The following is a 25,202-nucleotide window of genomic DNA, read 5'->3' as shown; positions in this document are numbered from 1 at the left end:
CTTGGGCTACAATTCTGGCCCTTCCACTAACTGGCTGTGTGGCTTTGAATAAGTTGCTTAACTTCTCTCCATCAATCTCATTGTAAATTGGAGGTTACCATCTCAGAGAATTGTTTCGATTGTTAGGGAAGACAGAAAATATACAGTGCTTCGTATGCTTCCTGGCACCTAGAAAAAGCTCCATAAATGTCAGCTATTAATGCTGTTAGAGAAATAAGGCATGGGCCTTACAGGAGAGGAATAGTATAAACTGTGCAGTTTGTCATTATCCCAAGGGGCTACTCACATATCTCATCTTGTTCCAGGAAGCTGGATGTTTTGGTAAGGAGCCACAGATAAGGTAGAAACCAAAAATTAATCACAGCAAGTGTCTCAGCAGCAGTGATGGCTTATAGGTCTCGGTCTCTGTCTCACTGTCTCTCTCTGCCTTTCTCTATCTCTCTGTTTCTCTCTATCTCTCTGTTTCTCTCTGCCTCTCTCCATTTCTATGTTTCCTGGGCAGCTGTGGACCCCAAGTGTCCTGAGTTCCTTCCTGGAAAGGCTTCTGACCTGGATATTCCTGCACTGAGATCCTGCCACATGAGCACCAAGGCTAGTAGCTAATGGCCACAGAGTACCCCTCCCACCTTCAGGATTTGCAGCTTTTTGAAGCCAAACTCTGGTCCTGAGCTGGGGTCCCAGCAGGCCATCCAGGTGTGAGTCTCAGGAACACCAAAGGGCAGGCCAAGCCCTACAAGTCCCCTCTCCCTCAAAGCTGCCTGTGGGGACCTCCCTGCTCGAGGATGGCTGCCAGCACACATCCCCACTCATCTCACACCTCCTCTGCATGACCTCCCCTCCCATCTCCATCAATACCACTCTGACCACACAGCCTCTGACTGGAGCTCTGGCAGCACTCTCTGGGTCCCTATCCAAGGGCAGGGCCTCCTGCCTTTAATCCATGATGTGTCGCCCCCCCCCCCCCCGCCAGGGACTGTCATGAGGGCTGGGGCCAGGTATCCCATGCCTACCCAGGCCCTGCTCCACAACAGCTTTGGTCCTAAGAAAGACCATTCTTCAGGGGAGCAACCAGGATTACCTCCGGGAGTCCCCCCACACTACCCAGGCTCCTCCACATGTCCTGTCTCCACAGGGGTCTAGCCACACAAGTGGGCCTATGGGCAACCTCCACCATCTGCCACCCATGTGACCCTCATTCCTCTCTGCTTCTCCTGGCTCAAAGAGACAGGCAGAATTTCTGGAAAGAAGGTTGTCTTACACTGGGACAGACACACTTCAAAAGCCAGCTGAAGGCACAGCCACCAGGCTCAGCCTCTCAAAGCAAAGCCCTAGCCCCAAACTGCTTCGGTTCACATCTGGGCAGAATTCCATCCACACAGCAGACCATCATCTTTATATCCTCTGGGGATTGAGCCTTCCTGAGGGACCTGAGCTCTCTACACATCCTTATCAGAGCGTAGGTGCAGAGGGGAGGCCGCCCTTCCTCCTGGCCCACCGTAGCCTTTGAATTGAGTCTCTAGGGGCCCAGACACTCCCCCAAACCCACAACCCCATACTCATACAGCAGGGATACTCTGAAGTCCTGTTCCTGACCCCAGTCCCGCTGCATGTCCTCCTCCTTGCCCCAGGCTTTCCCTGGCGCTTTCATCAGACATCCAGTCTCATCTCCAAGGTTACTCCTCAGGGATGAATCAGGCAGTCCTCCCGTGCACACCCACAGCACCCTGATCTTCCGCACCACTGCACCTGCCAGCCCGCTGTAGTGTGAACCCTTACTGTATAGATTCAGGTTGGACATGGTGATCCCCGCTCCTGTAGACAATGTCACCGCCTCAGAGAAGCCTTCCATGACCACCCTATCAGAAGTCACACTCTAACACATGCAACCTCACCCATCTTTCACATCCACCCTACTCCCACACACACCCCTCAACCTCCTCTGTGTTCTCAACCCTCCTCTGTGGCTTCTTCTCTTGTGGCACAGATGTCTGCTACATTAACCTCAGTTATGGTCCTACTCACCCACATAATGTAGGCTCCAGGGGGACTGTCCTGTGTCCCCAGTACCTACTACAGTGCCTGGCACGGAGAGGCCCTTGGGAAACCCTCCCTGAATCAACGAACCAAATCCATGGTACAGACCCTAACCCATGTGTCGTTCTCATCACATCATTGCTTTTCCTGGAGGAAAGAGTTTGGGGGCATAGAAACTTTCTTAAGGGCTCAACATGACTGAAGAGATCCCCAGAGACACTCATTAGAGACTGTAAATGGAGGTGACACTGAAAAGTTTGGGGCAGTTACCTTGTCACATTCACTAGTACAGCACTAGTCTAAAAGCTGACTCCCCACAGCCTTCTAAAGAGAAGTTATCACTCTGGAGACTGAACCTGAGGCCCTCAGAGGCAAAGCAGCCTAACTGCATGACAAGAGAAAGGCCAGCAGGTGCAGCATGAAATTCCCAATGGGTAACCAGAGCTGAAAATCTGAGTGACGTATCTGTTTCACAGCCCCTGCCGCGGTGTGTATAGGAGGCACAGGCTGCATATAGTTCCAGGGTGTGAGAGAGGAGAGATCCGTGCCGGGGGTAGGGAAAGGGCAGCTTGCATAGCAGGAGGGTGCAGGAGGTATTTCTGAGACTCAATTTCCTCACTGTAAAGTGGCAACTGTAGTAACACACACCACATTAGTCTTTGATGGAAAATGCGGGGGTATCAACCTCACTACGACTGGCGCTCTGGGCTAGAACATTCCTTGTTATGGGGCTGTCCTGAGCACTATAAGGTACTTAGTGCCAACTCTGGCCCCAGCCAATAGATGCCAGGAGCATCTTCACTGGGTTCTAGCTACCAAAATTGTCTATGGACATTTCCAAATGTCCTCTGGGGAAGGGGATTGTCCCCAGTGGAGAACCACTAAAAAATTAGATCATCTGCCATAGCTACAGCCCTTGGCAGATACTTGGCACTCCATCAACAGTACTGATGATGTCACCTTAACTCTGCCACCTCTGCAGTATATTGCACTAAACAGTGTCCTCACTCTTACCATTACTTCTTCCCCTCAGGCCTCAGGGTTTCGGGTCTTCTTTCAGCCATTGCACAGGCTGACTTCTCCGTTGAGCACACCCTCCAACTGCACTAGCAATAGCTCTTCCTTCCACAAACTCATCACTAAGGCATGGGCACCCCTTGGCTGCCCAGCCTGCATCAGCAGCCTCCTCCCCAGATACCCCCAACTTCTTCCGTTCATCCACCATCCACAGACATCAGTGAGACATACACAGTCCTTTATCACTCACACCCAGCCAGTATACCTTTCTGGGCAGCCAATGAAGACTCACCCTAAGAAATGAACCACAAGCATTCTCTGCCCTGAGTTACATGAGCAGCACTAGGACCTAAGGTCCCAGGGCAAGAGATGGGAGAACACACATCAGATAGCACCTCCCAGCCTGAGAAGGTCATGCTCTAACACTGCCCTGGCAAGAGGCAGAAGGTCCCATTCAGGAAGGCTTCCTAGAAGAGGGGAGAGGCAATGCCCAAGGAGAGGATGGGAACAGCTCAGGAGAGGGGTGAGGCTACAAGCCAGGGCTCCCATGGACCTTGCACAAAGCCAGGCTGTAGGGGAGAAGAATCTCTGGTTTCCACCCTCCTACCCCTCATGCACATACTCTTGCCCAGCCCCAAGGCCAGGCCCAGGGCATTGGGTTTCCCACAATCGCATTCCTGCCCCCATAGCTCATACAGGCGACTCCCAGGCTGAGGCTGGCAGCCACGCAGTCTGTGGCCACGCACTCTGTCCTGGGGCTAGCCACATAAGGGATCGTGATGCTCGCCCAGCCCTGGGCAGACTCCAGACTGCTGCTGCCAGCAGGAGGCCACAGCTCCTGAAGGAGCCTGAGGTGGGAGTGCAAGGAATTCTCCTCCTTGGAGATGTTGCCAGGCCCCCCAGGGCACCCTAGAGCCAATGCCCAATCCCACCTGAGTCAGCCAGGGCTGATCCCCAAGAACCTTAACCAGGAGGAGGTAGGGAAATGCGCCATGCGTGGTCTGTCACATATGCTGTTCCTCCCTGTCTGGCCCTCAACTTGAGGTCTGACTCAGAATTTATCAGGGGATGCAAAGAGAAAGACAGAGGGCAAGAGCAGAGCTGACACAGTGAAAGGCACAGGATGGGCCGGCAGGAAGAGCACTGCGGCAGCCACCCCATGGAGGCCACGGAGGAACCAGCACGACTTAGAGGCACATCGGGGGCCACCAGGGAGACCAGGTGGAAGGACACGGTCCAAGGGTGGCTGCCTCCTTCACTTTGTGGGAGGATCCACATCCTATACAAGATGAGAGCAAAAATGCATGTGACACGGCTGCTGGAAAGGGCATGACCGCCAGGGGCTGTCTCCCTCTCTACTTCTGCAAACAGGATCAGGGAACCCTGAGAGCAGCAGGTGTCAGAACCCGCTAGCACAGCTCACAAGAACAGACTGGGGTTTCAGGAATTCTGCAAGTCACTGTTAAACACAGCCATTAATAAAATTTAAAGCACGTAAACTTACAACTCAAAAAACTACATGAGAAAAAAACAAAGGTGGGTACTCAAACTCAACCTATTTTAGTACCTTTGCTATTCTCTCTCCAACTGAGGTTGATGATGTATGTGTAGTATTGCTGGGTGATGAAATCCTAGCGCGTCTCACATCTCAGAGCCGCCTGCCCTTCCTGACTCCGTGGGCAGTGGCGCCACATTGCTAGCTTAGCATCAGCCACCACAGAGCTGTTTACACCATAGAAATCAGCAACGCTCCAAGCCAGGGCCTGGTATTGTCACTTTGTTTTTTCTGGAGAGCTGGTTGTTAAGCACTAACCAGCACAGCCCCAGAGTGACCTGCCAGGTCTTCCCTGCCTTTGCTGTGTCTTCACGGGACAGCCAAATAATATGACACTTAGGATAAAGTACTACAAACCCTTCACAACCTAGCCATTACCCATCAAATTTTTCACAATGCTCATGTGATGAAATACAGTGGCAACAATTATGACTTCTCTGTGAGCCAGTCAGCTATCTGTCAAGCAGGATTAGCAATAAAACCTGCTGCCTAGGCTTAAATGATAATGCATAAACGGAGCAGGCAACGACGGCTAACATGACACATGGCCTAGAATAGGAACCAACCAATGTGGCCCATCAAAGGCCAGGTGGTAAATACCTCCACCCTTGTGGGTAGCTGCGTCTCTGTTGCAACTGTTTAATTCAACTGCCAATGCACTGAAAAGTGGCCACAGACAACACAGGAGTGGATGAGGCTGGCTGTGTGCCATGACCCCTTATTTACAAAAGCAGGCAGAGAGCCAAATTTGGCCTGTGGGCCATAGTTTGCCACCCTCTGCTCCACGAGGGGAGGGGATTATTTTTGCTGTGTCACTATTATTCCTATCTGATAAGTGAGAAAACTGGGCCAGAGAGGTGAATGTCTTCCCTGGACTTACATAGCAAATGAGCTGGCAGATCTCCCTGCCCACCCTCAGGGATTTTCCCAAACAGCTGCTTCCCCATCAGAGCTCAGAGAACCTACTCTGGACTCTGGAGCTGCAGAGGGCTAAGTGCCAAGTCAGGGCTGTGAGCAGCCCAGGACCCACTTCCCTGCCCTGGCTGCCCCAGCCTTGGCTTACAGGGGATACCCCGCACAGGCTGGCAGGCCAGGCCGAAGGAAGAGAACACTTTCAAAGTCGGAATGGAACTCTGGAACACAGAGGCCTCCCTTCCTAATCAGGACTGATTGTAACCTTAAGTGGAATAGCAGACAAGGGTGCAACCCCATTTAATTTACAGCTGGAGCCAGGACTTGGAAGCAGCTGCTAAACTCCTTGCAAAACTACTGGCTATCCCTGGGGATCGGGCAGTGGAATCAGGAAACCTGGAGAATCCACAATGCCACGTGTGGGCTGGCGCAAGTATGTGTGCGTGTGTGTGTGTGTGTGTGTGTGTGTGTGTGTCCCTCCAGGGTTTCCCAGTTCTCTGCATGTGAAAGCTGCAAAGAGCCCTCTAGCAGGTTTTATCCCATTCCAGTGTGCTTCAGTAATCAGGAAAACTGTATGTCCCAGTTTGTCTGGAATGACTCTACTTATGCCTTGTTTTCCCAGCAGAAATGCTAATTGTGTCCCACCAGACAATAAATTATACCATCACCCTAGGAATAGTGGATGTGGACCATCTTGGACAGTGACACATCTGGGGCACCAAATTTGGGGCACTTACCCAAGAAACAATCAGAGCCCCAGATTTTGGCATTCAGATTCCAGCAAGACAGGCCTGGGATCCGCATGTTACAGAATACACCCAAATTTCCCTTCACAGTGAGGGAGAAGGTAAGTAAAGGGACCTCTCCTTGGGATTGGGGGGCGGGGTCGGCCCTCCAGCTACCCCTGCTAGTACAATGCTAGGCACGTAACAGGTGCACAGTTCAGATACACAAGAAAGCAGAGGCGCACAAAGCTTGCTCCTAACAGCCCAGCCCCAGCCCCAGGCTTGGGTGACTCAAAGGTACCCCATACCTCCCACATTCCCTCTTTGGTGAAAGGGCCGGTTCTAGGCATGGGACCTGGTCCTGGACACACAGCACTGCTTCGTTCAAGTCTGAGATGGATGCTCCCCTGCCTACCCACGTCTGATCTCCTATCAGCCAGCACAGATCCCAGATACTCTGCTCTGGCACCTGCCTCTCCCAACTCCCTTCCCACTGCTTCACCCAACTGCCCCGCCCTGCCCTAGACTGGGCTTGGGACCCTTGTCTCTGCAGGCCCTTCTCCTTCCAGTCAGAACTCAAGCCTCTGCCACAGAGCTGTGGGCTTCGCCAAGTGGAAGTTCCCCGAGGTTGGGGCAGATTCTGCTGGCTGCTGACTGTCCACAGAGACCACGCCGCCCAGCTATAAGAAGGGGGCAAGGAACAGGGCCAAGGGCTCTGGCCAGCTTCCCAGCAGCCTGCCACATCAAACAGCCCCTTCCTAGGACCTCACTCAAAAGAGCCCGCTGTTGGGGAGGAGGGACATTTTGCCCTAATGGACGTGGGGGGAAATGAACGCACTAGTTAGGGGTGGCCAGTAGTCAGGAGACACCTGGGAAGAGGAGACAGAAGAGGCAGCTGTCTTAATCTTGGCAGTGTACCGGCTCACGCTGTGGTGCTGGGCAAAGCCCTTCTCAGGCTTCAGGTTCTTCTGTGGTAACACTGGGGGCTCAGGGCTCTTTCTGCAGTGACATAGCTGTTTTGCAAGTGGTCAGCACTAGCCACATGTGTGTGGCTACTAAGTATTTGATATGTGTCCAGTCTAACCAGAAGCCTCATTTTCTTATTTGTAATACTTTAAATGTGAATTTAAATAAGCACATGTGGCTGTATTAGACAGTACAAGTCTAGAATCTCACTTTCCCCAACTGTAAAATGGGGCCAGTAATAGAATCTAGCTTTCTAAAGTCATCCTGAGAATAAAATGGAACAAGGCACACAAACCTTCCCACCTGATTTTAGACACACAGTTAAGAGGGGTTGAAGAGATTAGAGAGGACTGGAAAGATAAAAAAGGAAGCAGGATATATCACGTATAGATACAAATTCTCTATGATGAATGTGATCGCTGTATATATCCAAAATGTACCAATAAACTTAAAAACATTTAAAAATAAATTTTAGCAATTCTTATCATCTCTGGTGTCCTAGATGCACTGGAGAAGTAGATAAAACCAAAGATTTTACCCATCACAGACACACACAAGCACACATGCCCAGCAGACCTACACTCACACACAGACTCTAGGCAGGCATATGTACACACACACACACACACACACACACACACACACACACAAAATCTGCATCCAACTTCCAAAGGGTCCTGTAGCTCTGAAGGCAGTTGGCATATACCTTTAGAACCTGCAAGTTCCTCCCTCTCTAAATTTCTCCAAGGCCATGAGCACATGCTGCCGAAGAGTCTTTGTCTCCTCCCCTCTCTGCCAGGCTTAGGCAGCTCACTCAGGAAACCCTTCCCAACACTCTGAGCCAAGCACAGAGGCAGGCTTGGAAAAATCCTCGCTCAAAGAGGGCAGGTCCAGGGCAAGGGCGACAGGACAGATTCCGTGAGCTCATCCCGCCAGCCGTCACCAGAGTTCCCAGAGAGGCCTGTGGCGTCAGGAGGGGGTGACTGGGTGGGGGCCGGCAGTGGTGGCTGCGGCGGCAGCAAGGGGTGTGGGGTGAGGAGAGGGAGGCTGGATGGAACACGCTATAATAGCGGCTTTGTGCTCCGCTTCCCAGCTCCCTGGGAACGCCAGGAAGATTATGAAACCTGGTGTCTTTGGGAATGCCAGGATATTAGCTGGAAAAAGAATAATACGAAAATAAAATAATGCTAGGGATGGAGACAGCAGACGATTAGCAGACGGAGCCAGGGCCTCCCGCTCCGTGGAGGGAGCCAGGCTTGGCCCTTGCAGAAGGCTTCAGGGAAAGGCTGCCCGTGCTAATGAGCAGACGGGGCCTGCCTTCCAAGGAGACGTCCTCCAGAGGGGAGCTGGCAAGCCAGGCCCAGCCTGCCAGTGGATGCACAGGCCAGGGAAGGATAGCAAGAGGCAAGGGGGCACCACAGGCCTAGCCCTTGCGCCCAGCAATTCAAAACCATCAAGTTACCAGAAAGGCTACTTTGTCCCCCATGCCCTACCCCCAACCTTCTCTGGTTCCTTCAAGGTAACCTTTTCCAGGAATCCTCCTCCTTCCAGGACTCGGAAGATGCAGGCTCTATTGCATTTATTTGCACTCACAGGTGAGTATCTCTCAACCTGACCACACAGTATCTCCCCACAGGCGAGGCCTCCACCTTTACAGCAGGGCGCATTAGGAGAACACTTCTGTCCCACTAAGCAGCAGGGCAAACATGTCCTCTTGCTCCATCCATGGCCCTTGCCACACACGCTACCTCCTGAAAGCATCCACGGGGGCTAACCTCACCTCCTCACCCTTCTTCATCTCCATGCGGTACTGTGTATCTCACACTGCATCACCTAGAGCCTTCTGAGCTGAGACTCTCGGGCTCCACCCAGGCATTGGCTCAGAGTCTGCATTTTTTAACAAGGCCCCCCAGTGGCTCCTTTGTTCATGAAGTCTGAGAAGCACATCCTCACCTGAGTCACTGCTAATCCTTATGAAATTGTTATTTCACAAGTGAGGTAACAAGAGTCCCTGAAGGCATGAGAGACCTGGCTACAGCTAGGAAGCAGAATTCAAAGTGCACCTGCACCCTCAGAAGCCGCTGCATCCCATCACGCTTGGCCCAGCTCCATCAATTCATATCAGGGGCCAGTGGGCAAGGAGTGGCACTCGGGGCACCAGCTACATCCTGGCCCCAGAAAACCAGACCATCTGTCCCCCGATGCAGGGTAGCCTTTAGCTGCAGGCTCTTGTTGGGGCATCAGTATATCCTAGGACAAGCACAGTGGGACTCAAGGATGGGAGCCTGAACTATCTTTAGTCCTGGGGGAAGCACATAAATATGACCGAGAAGGGGAGGGGGTGTTGATAGGGGCTCGGTTCACTCAGGTACAGAAGGGTCCAGACAGTTATTGTCAAAGAGGTCTGTGGATCTGTCCAAATGAAGGACACACCTAAGGACTTTGTAAATCTCTGTGGGCTTCCGACTGCAGGTATGTGGGATCCACCCTCTCAAACCACTGTCTCCCTCTGGTTCTCCGTGTCAGCCAAGTTCTCCCGCACTCACAGGGCCGTGGTGCACTGGCTTCTGCATATCACAGGCAAGTCCCATTTGAATTGCAATCCATCACCTTCCCACGTCTGTTGACTTGACACTTGATTTCAGTGATCCTTCATGACATTTTCTCCCACATAAAGATTAAATGAGTTGGTTTCTCTGTTTCTGGGAAATGCTCCCCCCCTTCTCCCAGTCACCGAGCCATGAATGCTTGGCAGTGGGTCCCCCAGCCTTGCTCACCCTCCCCAAGGTCCCAGCCAGTCCCATCCATGCTTCTGGCCACGTGTCTCTGGGCACCTTCAGCCTTGTACCCCCTTTCCTTCTGGCCCCTCACCTCCCGGCTGATGCTCAGCCCCAAGCCTCCCGCCTGCCTGCTCCGGGCCGCCTGGCAGGCAGCCGCCAGCTCTGCCTTCCTCACACAGCACAATACCGTGTGTGTCAGATTTGTCAGGGCCAACTGTGAACTCATTGCAGCCCAGTCCGGCCCCTCCATTTACTGAGCGAAGCCTCGGGAGCCCTTTGACCCATGTCTTCCCTGAGCTCCCCCTTGGTCCCACCCACTGCTCATGTCTGCATCTCTACCCAGACTCAAGATGTTCTCCCAACAGCTGGCTCTCCCTCTCAACCATCTTCCAGTTACTTGATCAGTGGTCCTAAAGCCCAGTTCTGCTGACCAGAGCATTCCTCTGCTCAACAATCCACACTGCCACCCTAGTGCTCACTGAATACAGTCCTGTGGCTGCCATCTGGAGTCTATGCTGTAGACAGCTCAAGAGTTTTGTTTTTTTCCTTTTCAGAACCTCCTCTTCCAACCTAGTGGTTCTGCCAATCAGAGTAAGGGCGTGGCCCAGGATAGCCAATCCGAATCTTCCATCCCTCTTCCCCATCTCCACCCCAGGCACCAGGCCTGGCTCAGGTAGGAGACCAGGTGGGGCCAGTCTTTTGCACAAGGCTTTCACTGGCACTAAGAGAAAGCAATGCTCTTAGGCTGCAGCAGGGAGGTGGGCTGTACTAGTTTCTCCAACAGGGCTTTGCCAATGACCAGGATGATGTCAGGCTTGCATCACCACTGCCATCTTTGCTACTATGGAGAAAGCCAGTGTGAGACAGCTGGAGACAGAGGAGAGTCCTGGGGCTACTGTGTGAACCTTGATTTCCTGTTGCCATTACTCCTGGCTCCCTTCCTAACCCTTGAGTCTCTCTGGTGGAAACAAGTCCTGGTTACTTAGGTGCCTGTATGGCCAGATGGAGACTGAGCTTCCTGGAAGGTCTCCCTCGCGTGCCTTCAGTGGAGCAGCACAACCCCCCACCCCACCCAGGCCGCACCCAGTGCAAAGCTACACTCTTTCTGACTTGAGATAAAGGCAGCCCTTAAATACCAGCCCAGCCCCATCCTACTCTGCTCTTGCCCTGGCTGAGGACCAGTTCAGCAACCAGAGAGCCATGGCTCTGCTGCCTCCCCCAACTCCCGAGACTTGTCCCCAGGACTAGAGAGGGTCTCCCCTAGAGCCAATCACAGGCTCCTGAGATGCCAACTGGCCTCCAGAGGACCTCTTGCCTACATGGCCACCAATGGGCCTGACACCATCAAGGCCTGAGACAGACTCCTGTCCCCTGCCTGCTCTTTCTTGAAGCCAGTGCAGGCTTCAGCCACTTTCCCTACCTCCACCCATCAGGTCCCGGGATGTCCTATCATACTTTCACAGCCCACATGGCTGGGCTGTCCCAAAGATATGTCCTGACCAAACATGTACGTACGTACTCAGCTGGCTGCACATGAATAGTCTTATTTCCCCTCAGCCAGCACAGCTAGGGAAAATACTTGCCAGGGTCACAGCCCAAAGCTCCTACAGAGGGGGTGCATGGTCCTTGCTATATTTCAGAGGGTCATCGGCTTCAGTCTTCTTCCTCTCACCCCCAGGAATTCCCCAGACCAGCAGAGCCGGAAACAGGCATATGCTATCCTTGAGTGTCCCCACCATGCAGGAAGAGATCCTGCTCATTGCTTGGGGAACTGTTACCTAGGTCCTAGATCATAGAGCCGCAAGTTGATCCTAGTACTAGTTACAGAAAGTGTCTACGGGACAAGACCATCTGCCCAATACTCCACTTCTGGGTCACATATGAGATGGGGTTTCTGCCTCAGAAGGACGCATGTCCAATCAAGAATACCTCAGGGCCACCAGACCTCTTGGCTACAGCCCTGGGTTGAGCTAAAGCATTGCCACCCACCCACCTCCATGCCAGGCACCTCTGCAGTAAGTGCTGGCAATCCCTAAGCAGAGGATTGCCATACTTTCTGACTTGAGATAGTCACCTCCCTCTGATCCCACCTTGACTGCTCAGAGAAGCAGCGGGTCTTTTAGTACCAAAAAAGAAGCTGCTATATTTTAGGACACCCTGACAGGTGCTTGCTTTCCCCAAATACAATCTCATAGGAGCTGAAGCCAGGCCAGTGTTCCATCCAAAAGCCCTAACCTGGGGGCTCCAGCCCTCTTCCCCACTAGCTGGGAACAGCCCTAGGAAACAGGTCACACCCCACCCAACCCCAGACAGAACAGCCCCACTTACCAGGGCCCCCTCAAGGGCAAACACAGCCGCAGGCCCGGTCTTCTCCAGCGGCTCCATGCGGCGGCGCCAGCGGCGGCGGCGGAAGGCATCTGTCTTGCGATACTCGAGGTGGAACTTCCAGCCAAAGAGCGAGGCATACTCCCAGCCCTCACCTTCTGCCTCTGCCTGCCTGTGCTGCACCGGAGAACGGGGGAGATTCGTGGCCAGTTGGCAGGCTGTGAGGTGGCCTGGGTCCAGCTCCAGGGGCGCTTTCCTGCCCTCCAAGATTCCCACCCCAGCCTCCAGGTAGGAAAATCTAGGAGGACCACCTGGAAGAGGGGTCTTTGAACAGTTTCTGCAGCAACTAGAGCCCTCAATTAGAAAATCAGGAGGGGACAGGAGGCTCCATGGGTGTGGGAGACAGGCAGACAGGATCGACTACCCATGAAGGAAACACACTAGGCTTTGGGTCGCCTGCTTATTTGAATTAGGGGTGGACTGCATGGCTCCAATGTGTTGTCATTTCCTTTTTCTTCTTCATGTCTCAACTCATAAAAATGGAGGTCTGGAGTTTAGAAGCAAATGAAGACCTTACTTCCCAAGCACAGGCCCTCTCTCCTGAGGAGGCGGGATCAAAGTCAGCTGCAGATGGACCCCTTGCTTCTCCTCCAAGGCAACTCTTTCCAGGGCCTGGAGAGAACCCAGAAGCCCCTTTGGAAGACATATGCCTAGGGCTGTCCTCCATCACATCTTCAGTCTAAGTCACAGCAGGGAAGGGAGATCTAGCCCTTGAGGCCAGCAGTGTTCCCTCCAGCCTCCGCCTCTGACACTGGGATGCCCCTTCAGAAGTACTATTTGTCTGGTTCACAGCAGCAAGAATAGCTGGTTGTTCAGAACTCCTCCTCCCCAGACCCAGACCTATTCCTCTCTAGCTTCTCTGCTGAAAGAAAGAAGGAACCTAGGCCATGCCAAAACCTGCACTTAGAGGGTCTGTTCTTAGGCCAAAATTTAAATATGCGCTTGGGAAGGAAAAGATGTAGAACAAGAGAAGAAAAAATGCTCAGGGTGTGCATGTCGGAGCATCTGTGTGACTCTGGAGCAAGGGCCAGTGCTGTGTGCACTCACACATGTGCACTATGGACCTGTCTGTGTCCTCGAATGCCAATGGAGCCCGCCCTGGCCTCTTCACCAGGTGGTACACATCATGCACCATTCCGTCAACCATGAGTGTTGGCTCCCTGCTCCGGGCAGCTCTCTGTTCCAGGGCATTGGTCACTGCTGAAGGAAGAAGCCTCTGTGCTGGGAGGTCTGTGCTCCAGCACCCTACAACAGCACTTAGCCAGTGATAGGCAACTAACAGGATGCAAGCCCAGTTCCCCTCATCTGCATGTGGAGAGGATCCTGGCATGCCTCAGGCACTTCCTGGGTGGCTGAGCTCCTTCTGAGGCTGGGTGTGAGCTCTGTGCTCTGTGTCTGCCTGTGGGTGTCTGTGTGTGTGCTGGGTGTGGTCTGTGTGCATCCCCAGTGGGTCTGAGCAGGCCACGTGCACACCTGGCTCCTGCAGCTCACCACTCGCTGACTCACCCTCTTCAGCACCTCCATCTGGCTGAGGTCCCTCCTGCGCAGGCGGACCCAGCGCCGCCGTCGGTGTGTGTAGTACATCTTCTCAGCAGGGACCCAGTGCCTCGGCTTCCGATCCGGAGGTATGGTGATGCTGTACTCCCAGCCTAGGGGAGGGGAACCCGTCACATGTTGCCTCCAACTTCCCCATCTCTCCTGGGGCCACTTCTCCATCGAGGGCATGCTCACAGTCTCTCGAGCAGCCAGTGACTTTTGGCCACAATTTGTAACCTGAAGTATGAATGTCTTCAGGAACTCGCCTGGTGAAGGCCAGCACCCCAAGCCAATGGCCATGGAGCTGAGCTGTCCCCACCAGCACACCCAACAGCTCACTAGGGGGTGGCTCAGCAGGCTCCACGTGCTGCCTACCTTGTTCATCCACAGCACGGTTGAGGTCCGTGGACCACTCCTCATCTTCCCACTTCCAGCCCAGTGGACACTCAATGTCATCCTTAGGAAGTACTTTCTCCCCGTTCTAGGGACAAGACAGAACAAGCATGTAGGAGAGGATTCAGACATACTTCAGTGGAGCCCCAGACAGAAGTACAAAGCCCTGGGAACCTATATGACTCAGACTATAAGTTTTTTTTTGTTTTGTTTTGTTTTGTTTTGTTTTTTTTCTCCGAATGCCCTCAGGGGTGGTTTGGCTGGCTGGAGTGTTGTGGGGATCGAACTACAGCAACCTGAGGCTGACAGCTTTGTGGAAGCAGCCACTTAAACAACTGAGCTAAGGCCAGGCCCCTATGACTCAGACTATGGTCCCTCTGGAAACCAGAGCGTGTAGACTCAAAAGGTAAGGTCAGGAGACAAATGTCTCAGCCTTATGTTTGTCCCTCTTGGGACAAACATCCAAAACCCCAGGAAAAGCTGGCCCCCCACCCCTTGAGCACCCCCTAACCACATCAGTGTAGTTGTCACTCATGTAGATCCACTGGCCTCCAGGGAGCCGGGTCTGGTTCTCAAACACCTCCTCCACAAAGCTCAGGTGACCAGCATCAGTGTCGTGGAGCAAGCTGTGGGGGAAGATTGGTCAGAGCTTCCCTGAAGGGTCCCGACCCACCCGGCACCTCCAAGGGAGTTCCTGGCCAGGACCAAGCTGTGTATGTCAGCTTTGCTACAAGACAGATGGAGAGGAGGGACCAACCCAAAGAGGAAAAGGGAGAACAACATGGCTGGAGAAGGAGGCAAAACACCCAGAGCACACACGAGCTGCTCAAACATGGGAAGGGCCCAAGTTGTCATGACAGACAAGACCACACTAGTGGATGCCAATAGCAAGAAGGCCTAAGCATGAAGGGCTTGCTGTGTGTTAGAGCCCTTTCAGAGAGAAATGCCATTTAATGAGCACCACCTCCCTCAATCCTAGGAGCATCCAAGTGGCAGTTCCAGCGATCAGCATAGAAGCCGGGTAAGGGGTTGATAGCACAGTGGGAATAGTCAAGGGCCAACAACCTGGCCTGGCCTCCAGAGACTACAACTCACGTCTTCTCTGGACACACGAACCAATCTCCAGCCCAGGTCCAACCAGCTGAAGGGCGGAAACTGTCCTTGGGAAGCTTAATCTTGCCCGTGACATCAGAAAACTTGGGGTAGGTGAGGCCTGTTGTGCCCCAGTTCCCAACCAGGGCCAGCTTGGTCTGGTTCTCATACTGGAAGGTGAGGAAGAGAAAAAGTGAGGGGACTGTAGCATTGCTCAGAAGTAGGGGGCAGGCAGGACAAATGACAAGCACTCACAGTTTCAGCAAAGACAGAGAGCTTCCCCTCCGCAAACTGGTTGAACTCCTTTTCATCCACAGAGAGCCCAAACCAGAGCTTGACTCGTATCTGCACTGGCATCCGGGCCCCAGGCACCGCCTCCATTGGATACTAGATATCAGAGAGGGACAAAAGCCCACAGCCCCATTAGAACAACCCAACTAGGTGGGTTTGGGAGGAGTCTCCCAGGCCTGGGCTCACCAGCCTACATCCCCATTGAGAGTACCCTCTGGAGGCCTTCACAGAATTGCTTCAGGGTGGGGTCAAGGTAGGGTGTGTAACTAAGAAACCCTCCTCCCCTACCAAGATACCTTCTCACCAAAGAGAAAGACTGTGTCATCCCTACCCAGGAGTCAGCAGAGAAGGGCCAGGTCTAGGCCAGGACCTCTCATTTTCCCCTCTCCCAACGCATCTTCATCTCCATCCTCAAATACAGCACCACTGTCACAAGAACTTTCTGCTGCAGTAGAAGTGGTTCATAGCTGCACTGTCCAGTATGATAGCCACAAGCGCCACGCAACTGCTGAGCCCTTGAAGGGTAGCTCGTATGACTGAGGAACTGAATTTTTAGTTTCATTTTTTCATTTGAACTAATTTAAATTTAAATAGCATCATGTGGCTACTATATCGAACAGCACCATTCTAGAATATGTCTCTAAATAAGACACAAGGATACAAGCCTGGGAAGGAAAGAATTTAAAGCCACTCCATTTTATTTTCAGTATTGTATATTTAGGCTAGACATTAGTGTACCATATAATATCCCCCCATTTTCAAGTGTTTATCAGCCTGTTAAGCACTAGTCCCTGGTCTTCCACTGCTTTTTATCCTGAAGCTTTCAAAAGCTCTGCCAAAATGGAATAACCACAACAACCCAACGTTAAAAAAAAAAAAAAAATTCTCCACAATTACTTCACCATTTGACTAAAACCAAAGGTTGGATATAGCCTTGAGGAGCAGAAGTTTCTCACTCTTAGAATAACACACTGTTCCCTAGAGGTAACAACACATTGAGTCCCTAGGCCTCCTGTGCGTCAGAGAAGAGAGCTTTGGTGGATTCAGGAAAGGAAGGTGAGGCCCAAGTTGATGAGAGGCCTGGATCCCAGAGGGGGAGCTCAGGGTGGAAAGGAGGCTGGGGAAGGGGTACAGGTCACAGCCAGGCACTGACCACGTCATATTTCCAAGCCCCCTCTTCCACTGGTTCATCCTCAGTGAAGCTGGAGGAGCCCCTTATCCCCACGTGTCACCCCCAGGAAACCTCCCCATGACTGTTCGCCTCAGCCGTCCTCCCCCTGGGGCTTAGCTGCCTTTTCCCCTCCAAACCACCAGCTCCAGGGAGATGGCAGGAATGCCTGCCCCCCTCCCACCCAGCCCCAGAGTTCTTCCCTGCCCTCCCCCAGACGGGGCCAGCCTGCCGGACCCAAAATAGCAACAGCAAATAAAGAAATGTCTAGTTGGGGCTCCTCTCCCTTTCTGCCGGTGCTCATTTTTTCCAACTTTGGTTTAAGTTAAGAAACACCAATGTTTTCTTGGTCTCTGCTCTCTGCCAACATTTTTGTAGAGCTTGCTCAGGAGCTACTGGCGGGGCTCATAAACTCAGTGGGGAAGACTTCGAGAAACAATTTCTATATCTCCCCCCGCCCCTTGCCTGGAGTCAGGGAACTTTTTCAGTTTGTATTTCTCTGAGGCTGCAGGGCCAAGAGGTCAGAGCCAGAGCTCAGTCTGTGCCAGTGAGTCTACCAGACGCACCTCTGCACCCTCCACCCTCACCACAGAGCCCTCCCTCTGGGCCACACCCTGGCGGGAGGCTGCTCCTTCACCTCCTCCCCTTTCTGCTCTACATGAGGAAGACTGGCTTAGGGATGCAATTTGTGGCCAGAATTCAAGGTTAGGATCATACCGTGAGGGAGTCCAGGTGGCACTTGAGCAGGTGGGACAGGAAATAAGGACACACACACACACACACACACACACATCTGTCCCACTCTTCCCTCTTTGCAAAGCTGGCTTCTTCTCCCTCGGAAGTACCCATGACCCTGCATGCTGATATCTGTTCACCCCGCACAACAGCTGAACTCTAGCATGGCTGCTGTGCAGCAAGGGAGTCCCTTAAAAGGAAAAGAAGAGAGGGATGAGAAGACAATCTCCACTGGCCACTGCCACTGCATGTTAGCACAACTTGTTACCTGCAGTCCCTAATGCAGCCTTCCAAATCTGTCAGGTGGGCAGCCTCATGCTTGTGTACAGATGAGGAGAAAGCAGGCAGTTCAGACAGATTAGGCCACCTGCCTAAGGCCACACAGAGTTCCAGCCAGCCCTGGCAACCTGCCCACGTATGTGGTGCAGCTGAGACCTGTCCTCTCTACACATCTCGGGGACAAAAAGAATGATGGACCAATGTATGAATGGGTTGGCTGGCCAGCAGTCAGCAAAAGACTCTGAGGGTTCCAGGCTAAGTTTGGTCTACAGTGCCCTCCTGGAGGAAGTGAGGGGGGAGGAGAGATATGTGCAGGGGAAGGCAGGAGGGAAGGGGCTCTGTGGACAGGGCCAAGCAGGGATGAAGGCAGGCAGCGGAGGCTGGAGAGGCCTTGAATGGAGGAAATCTGAGAAGTAAGGAGCAGGCCTCTGTCCTAGCCACTCACCCCAAGCAGGGCAGCCTAAAACTTGGCCTTCAGAGGGAGGGATCCCACCCCACATTCTGAACACCAGGCCACAGGCTCAGACCAAAGGAGCCTGGCTTGGTGCTCCTACATGAGCACAATGAGGACTGGCAGCCCCTCCTCAAGCACCCCACACTTCCCCTCACCCCTGACCAAGAGAAGAAGGGGTGAAGCAATTAGAAGAATCGTGGGGGGTGGGGCTGGTCAGCGCTGACACCAACCTTCCAGCAGGGAGGCAGCTGAGCCAAGTGCAGCTCCTGCTGGAGCTGAGTGCACTCAGGGTACTGAGCAGGGTGGAGAGGCTGGGTCTGTGTGAGTATGACTGGAGGCTTGGGAAGGGGACCTTCCCTGAAGGACAGGCAGAGCCTCGGGGTGAACCCCAAACCCCAAAGTCCAGGGCCACGGGCTCCTTCTTGCTCATTTCCAGCACCCGTGAGTCCAGCTCCAACCTGGTAGCCTTCTGGACCACAAGTGTGGAGTGTGAGGTCTTGGTACAGGACAGAGTAAAAGGAAAGTATTTTATCAGAAGATCCTCTCCCCTTCCAAGACCAGAGCCCAAAGACTCTGCTTTAGGTCCAGAACCAGAGGCGAACTGGAAGAAGGAGGAAAAGGATCCTTTGTGGAGAAAACCTGCTCATGCCCTGGGAGACAGGAAAGCTTACTTTCAGAAAGATGGTCTGCAGCTTCCCACAGTTCTTGCCACAGTAGCTGGTACCCCGCCGGGAGAAGAGGACTTCATGGGCAGGCACCCGCTGGTAGGCCACACGCTTGTCTCCTTGCAGCATCCAGATGACAATGTCTGGCAGGCTGTTCTGGGGCTGGAGGGGTGGGAGGCAGTCAGGGTGACGACGGCGACATCATGCAGCACAGTGAGCCGTAAAGACAGCCGTAAAGGCCTCTCCTCCCCAGCTTCCCCCCAACACTGCCCACCACTGGCCTCCCAGAGTTGTCCAGGCATCTGTCTTCAGCAGCTCTGAGCCTCCAAGGACAAGCACAAGGCTGTCCCCTTTCACTCATAGGAAAACAGCAGAGCTGGGCACACCTTGGCCTGGAGCACTGAGCTCCAGTTCTTAAGTTCTCTTTTACTGGACAGATGTTTCTAAGGGTGAACATCATCCTTAAGATACCAGCCTCCTTCCTCAGCCTAGAGAACAGCAGTACTTCCACAGAAGGTGTAGCCCCTCCCACAGGACCCTTGTCCTCCTGGTGCTAATGCAGGTCCCTGAGGCCTGGAGACACTGGGTTCTAAAAGTGGGGACAAACTCAGACCGGAAGTGCCAGGTACCCAGGCCCCAGGCCCTCAAGGACCCTTGCTGTGGGTAAAACTACTTGAGGCTCACAGTCTGGAGAGAGCGCTGGCTAGACAAGGGCCATGTGCATTGTGGGGAGGTGAACAAAGGTGCTGGCTGGGGCCAGCCCGCCTGCTGCAGGGAGCACTGGATCACACTGCGCATGCACTGCTCCACTTAAGCCCAGGAAGCCTGAGGGGCAGGCAGTCTCCACTTGACCAATAAGATGGCTTAGAGAAGTCTGAAGCCAAACCGGGTTTTTCCAATCCAGACATGTGCTCTCAGGTAACAGAGAGGTGTTCAAAATATGGCCCTAGCAGCAAGGATCTTAGAAATACAAATCTCCAGGCTCCACTCCAGACCCAGGGGCTGAAACTCTGAGGATTCTGATACACACGCAAGTGTAAAAAGGGCCCTCTCCCATGCCTTGTGCTTACAGCCCTTGTTGGGCCATGACCCCTCCCAGTGCCTTGACAATCTATGCTAAGGGTTCAGAATTGGTCTAGGACAAGACTGTGAAGGCAGCCAGGGACCAGGCTGAAAGGCCATCCCTGCCACTGTGAGGAGCTGGTCTGTGGCTGAGCCATACTCTGTGCCCTGGGAAACTAGCCATGGGGCTACAGCCCTGCCCAGGGAGATTTCACGACCCCTGCCCCTTCCCAGGCAGCTGTCCACATCTCCCCTCAGTAGTCCATTCTCCACGAGGCCCTCTCCCAGACAATCTGCTCTGTGCACTCTTTCCAGGGACATCCCTCCTCACTATGCCCACCTCCTCCTGGCCAGGATGGGCAGGCCCTGCATCTGCCCGGGCCCTGTAAGCAAGCATTTCTCCTCATCCTGAACCAAGCCCTGGCCTGCTTGCTTGCCAGGGAGAAGGCTGGGTGTGTCCAGCCTCACCAACCAGGAAAGATGCAAGTGGAAAAAGTGTCCCCCAGAGACAAGCTGGAGTCAGTTCTGGGATACATCAAACCTCAGAGTTATAGCAAATGCAGCCCCCCAGTCCTGGGGTTCAGGGGCATGGAGGAGAGCAGGAAGCAAAAGGCAGACTAAAGCCAGGTACAAAAGACACTAGGTGGTGGGAAGGAGGAGCCAGGTCTCTGCAAAAGTTGGCCCCAGCACAGACTACAGCCAGGCACCCTGCGTGCTGCTCCCAGCACATCCAACATCCTTTAGAGGATTAGATGCATTTGCTGAGAACCTACTGTGTGCCAGGCTAACATCACCCAGTTACCTGTTGTATCCCCTCCCCTCCTGCACATGGAGATATTGAGGCTCAGAGGGGGTAAGTCATCTGCCGTAGATCACTAAGCAGTGGTCCAGACAGGGCTCATATACCTCCCTGTTCTGGCATTCCAGGCAGCAAGAAAGCAGAGGAAAGAAGGTGCCCCATGGGGCTACCTACCTCTTCTGCTAGGGCACGGAGACGCAGGAGCCAGTCCTCAGCCTGCTCCAGGGCAGTGGGGAGCTCACTGTGGCCAAGCTTCAGGGCCAGGGCAGCCTCAGTGATTTGGCTCAGGTGGCAGGTACGCAGCCGGAACAGGTACTGGTCCAGGTAGGTGGCAGAGGGAATCTCAAGAACACTACTCAGGGGCTGGCTGCATGAGATAGAACATTTTGGATGAGCAGGAGCCCAGTGCACCCTCAGGTCACACACACACGTGCACACACACGCACACACACACATATGCACACAAGTACACACACACACTCATGGCACATGAGTATACACACTCGTGGCACGGCCCTACCCTCAGCCTACCTGCTGGGTGCCTGTGTGCCAGGCCCCACCTGTATCTCCTCCAGGAAGCTCTCCTAACCACATCAGCACTCATGCCTCCCACTGTGAAGCCCTGAGCCCTTTATTCTTGGGCCATCTGCTGGGGACTCCCCCTCCGCCTCTGGTCTGTGCATCCCTTTACATGGGTGTCTCCCTACCCCCAGCTGACTGTGTGTAAACTCTAGAGGCCCAAGAGGCCCCTGCCACGTCCCACATCCTCCTAGAGCAAGGACCCCAGCACTCAGTTGCCTATGCTGAAACAAAACCATGCAGTGTTGTATGTACACTTTCTCCAAGAAGGAAATTTATGGAGCCCTGACCAGCCACTGCAGACACTGTGAAGAGCCAGCAGCCAGTAATACAGATTTGTCCACCCAGGACTGCCCCAAGCCCCTCCCAGAAACCTCTCCTTTGGGAAGCCTTTGGAGAGAACATGGGGGTACACACAGCCCTCAGCACACTGCTCTGAGCAATAAGGGGGAAGCGAGGTTTAAGCTCAGTCTTGTTAAGAGGTGAGGGCTCCCTAAAAGGTCTCCAGAAGGCTGCTATACACCATTCCAAGTCCGGGTGCATACACTTGACTGGGTCATGCAGGGTAGGTGGGGGCATCTGTGCCCTTCCCGACCAAGTAGGGACCCCCCCCCCCAAGGTCCTAGATTGAGCAAACTGCTGGCTGCCCTGCCCCCTCACCACCCCCCGGCCAAGCGCCTGACTCCCAAACAGGACATTAGTCAAACCCCTCGCCAGGTCTGCTCCCACCACTCGCACCCCACCTCCCTCCCTGCAGCGTCTCGACTCCCGGCTCCCGGCTGATTTATTTTTCTGCCAATTTCCCCAAGCTATGCAGAACCAATTACCGCCGGAGCGCAGCGGCACCGCCGCCGCCAGATACACCACTCTGGCAGGCCCTCGGCGCACTACATTTTTCCTGTTATTTTTTTTAATTGAATTTTTAGGATGGGGGGAGCAGTACATGAACTCCATCTCTGGGAAACTTAAGCCCCGGGGCCTGTCTCAGGTCACGTACTGCACACCCTGTAGTAATATAATATTTACTGCCCCGAGGGTGCCGCGGATCAGCTGCCCCGGGCCAGGACATGCTCGGTGGGGAAGGGGGGACCTGGGCTGGAGCCCCGAACAGGCCCTGTGTGGGAGCCAGCCTGAGTGGGGCAGGGGAGAGGCAGCCAGCCAGGATGATTTATGCCCCCAGCCTGGGTCGGAAGCTGGGCAGGACGGCAATAGAGACCACCAAAGGGAGATCTTCATGGAGGCCAGCAGCCCTGACAAGGCGGCCTAAGAAACAAGACTTGTGAGTGCCGCTAAGATGTCTCGCCCTTTTCTCACCCCAGAAAACCTCAAGGCAGGAGAGATAGAAAGAGGAGACGGCGAGATGCTACACCCCAGAGCATCAGGGCCAGATGGCTTGCAAACACTGGCCAACTTGGCAAAGTTGCTGCTGCCCCTGTGACACCCACTAGCAACTGTACAAGGAACCTCCACCAGGAGGGCAGAGTGGCCGGCCTGTGTCATTCATTTCATTCCTTGTAAGAAATAGTAGCTCTGCTGGGCCTCAGCTGAGTTGAGGATCTGGCCAGACTGGGCAGTGTTCTCTCCAGGAAGAGTGAGAGGACAGAGGTCTACACTCTCACTGCACCCAAGCAGCCTCAGAGCCAGGAGTCGTTCCTGGATGAAGTGTCCCCAGGCTGCACCTGACAGGGCCAGCAGGAGCTGGTCAGATCCAGGAGAGTGCAGGGCTTCGGCGCTGAAGGACCTGAGTGAAGACAGGCGAAGGGACAAGTATAGGGTGAGGAGGGCACTGCAGCCGGCAGAGGTCCAGAAGGGCTGGGGTGTGAGAGAGGCCGAGGCAGGCGACAGGGTTGGGGAGGGAGGGAGCAAACTCAGAGCTGGCCTGGTCTCCAGCATGGGCACAGCAGGTCTGGGAAAAGACACAGTGGGATAGGGGATGAAACTCGTGTGGGGCCTGCATAGCCCCAGATGCTGCAGGACAGCTGCATGGAAAGGGTGCCTTGGGTCTGTAAAGAACAGAAGGGACACTGACGCTGGAGTTTTGATCAGGCCTGAAGGAACGGGCAAGCAGGCGTGGGCAGCCATGCATGCTGGTTTGGGGACCCTGCACCTGGCTGCCTTGCTTGCTGGATGTGAAGACACTCAGCTCCTGGGTAAGAGCCAGAGGATGCCTTGTGCAGAGGCCCCCAGAGCTGCTTGGTGGGCTCAGGTGATGTGATCCTGGCTGCCTAGATTCCTCCGGAAAAGCCATCTGTATGTTCCAAAGGGGATCAGAACTCAGCTTCCCTCCCAAGCTCCTGATCTGGCCCTCCACCACTGGCCCTGGGTGGCCCAAGCTACCTTTCTACCTTAGGAGAGAGCTCAGAGGGCAGGGAGGGTTGGAGGAAGTGTTCTTAGATAAATCCCCCAGGAGCAGAGCACTGTGGAGGCCACCGAGGGTGGCCCGGGCCCTGCTTCCCGCCTGGCTCAGATGTCCCACAACTGCAGACCTGCCAAGGTCCACCTCACATGAGTCATGCACACTGCTGCAGGGAAAGCCCATGCCCTGCCTGCCCACCACCCCGAGACCGTGCCAGTGATGCACAGCGCGTCACTCTCAGCCGTGGCCTAGGGGTACAGATGCCAGGAGAGCTCAGCCCCCCACTGCAGCCCTCCCCTGTCCTGAGTGGGCCCCTCTGTGGCCCTCTAGCCCCACTCATCTTCCTACCTCCAGACCACAGAACCAGATTCCTCCCAGATGCCTCCCACCCTGCTCTTCCTCCTGCCGACCCCGAGAATGAGCCCAGGGCCTACCCAGAGCCTACCCGGAATATTCTGAACCTTTCTTTGACCCCTGCACGCAATCCACCATCAAATTCTTTCCATTAAAGAGCAGTAGAGCAAGGGGGCTCTGCATTTACCTGGCATGTAAACCTGGGCAGCTTAACTGACCTCTCGGCCTCAGTTCCTCATCCATGAAATGAGGATCATTCCACTTCCTACCTCTTATGAGTCTCATGATTAGTTAATACAAGTAAAATTCTCCTGAGAAGCTGAGGCAGGAGGATCACAAGTTTGAGCCCAGCCTGAACAACTTAGTGAGGCCTTGTTGCAAAATTTTGCAAAGGCTGGGTTTATAACTCAGTCACTCTGGATTTGGCCTCCTGTTCTTGTAAAAATTATTCCTGGAACAGTGCCTGGCACAGTAAGCGTCATCATAATGCCTGCTGGAGTGTCCATGCTGCATGCTGTTCAGCTCTTCAGGGCATCCCCATCTTGGTGCCGTGGCACAACTTATCTGCACAGACATATACCCAGCCTCCCATTGTCTGGGACCCCAGCTATGGCCCCTCACCAGCACCACACATCCACCCCCACATTGCAACCAGAGTGAGCCACCTTCCCCCTCAGAGGCCCCCAGCCCTCAGTTCTTCCTGGGACCCTGCAAGGCCTGTCCTGTGGGCATAAGCTCCTTCCTGCCCATCCCTGGAGGGGCAAGCGTGTCAGGATTCTGTATCTTTGCCTGGGTGGTCCTTCTCCAGAGGGTGACAGCCCCCCTCCAAGAAGCTTCCTGGATGCAGTTTGTTGGCATTAGGTGCACCTGCTCGGAGCCCTAACAGCCGAGCCTCCAGCTCCCAGCACACTTAACTTCCTACATTCGTGTTTGTATGCATCACCCCCTAGAGGTCACAGCTGCACCCCAGTCAGCATGCTTGGCGCTGAACCTGCCGGACTTTGGGAAGGTTTGGAGACTGGATGAATGACTTGTCTGGAATTCTACCAAGGGAGGGTGGCCTCT

At 54.0% G+C, this 25,202-nt stretch overlaps 1 protein-coding gene across 17 annotated transcripts in view; it reads right to left on the bottom strand.

Moving 5' to 3' along the window:
* Window positions 1–25,202, bottom strand: part of Dysf (dysferlin) — a 233,667-nt gene that overhangs the window by 100,122 nt on the left and 108,343 nt on the right. For all 17 annotated transcript variants that reach the window (XM_023718431.1, XM_004634069.2, XM_004634066.2 and 14 more), the window contains 8 exons: window positions 21,023–21,215; window positions 18,994–19,149; window positions 15,651–15,782; window positions 15,399–15,565; window positions 14,815–14,929; window positions 14,286–14,391; window positions 13,881–14,023; window positions 12,318–12,491 (listed from right to left, as the gene is read on the bottom strand). In XM_023718431.1, the coding sequence (XP_023574199.1) occupies window positions 12,318–12,491; window positions 13,881–14,023; window positions 14,286–14,391; window positions 14,815–14,929; window positions 15,399–15,565; window positions 15,651–15,782; window positions 18,994–19,149; window positions 21,023–21,215 (1,186 nt within the window). The remainder of the gene's footprint in view (window positions 1–12,317; window positions 12,492–13,880; window positions 14,024–14,285; window positions 14,392–14,814; window positions 14,930–15,398; window positions 15,566–15,650; window positions 15,783–18,993; window positions 19,150–21,022; window positions 21,216–25,202) is intronic.

Source organism: Octodon degus, unplaced genomic scaffold, assembly GCF_000260255.1.
Source record: "Octodon degus isolate 3935 unplaced genomic scaffold, OctDeg1.0 scaffold00058, whole genome shotgun sequence".
NCBI lineage: Eukaryota > Metazoa > Chordata > Mammalia > Rodentia > Octodontidae > Octodon > Octodon degus.
This window is presented reverse-complemented; position numbering and strand designations above follow the sequence as displayed.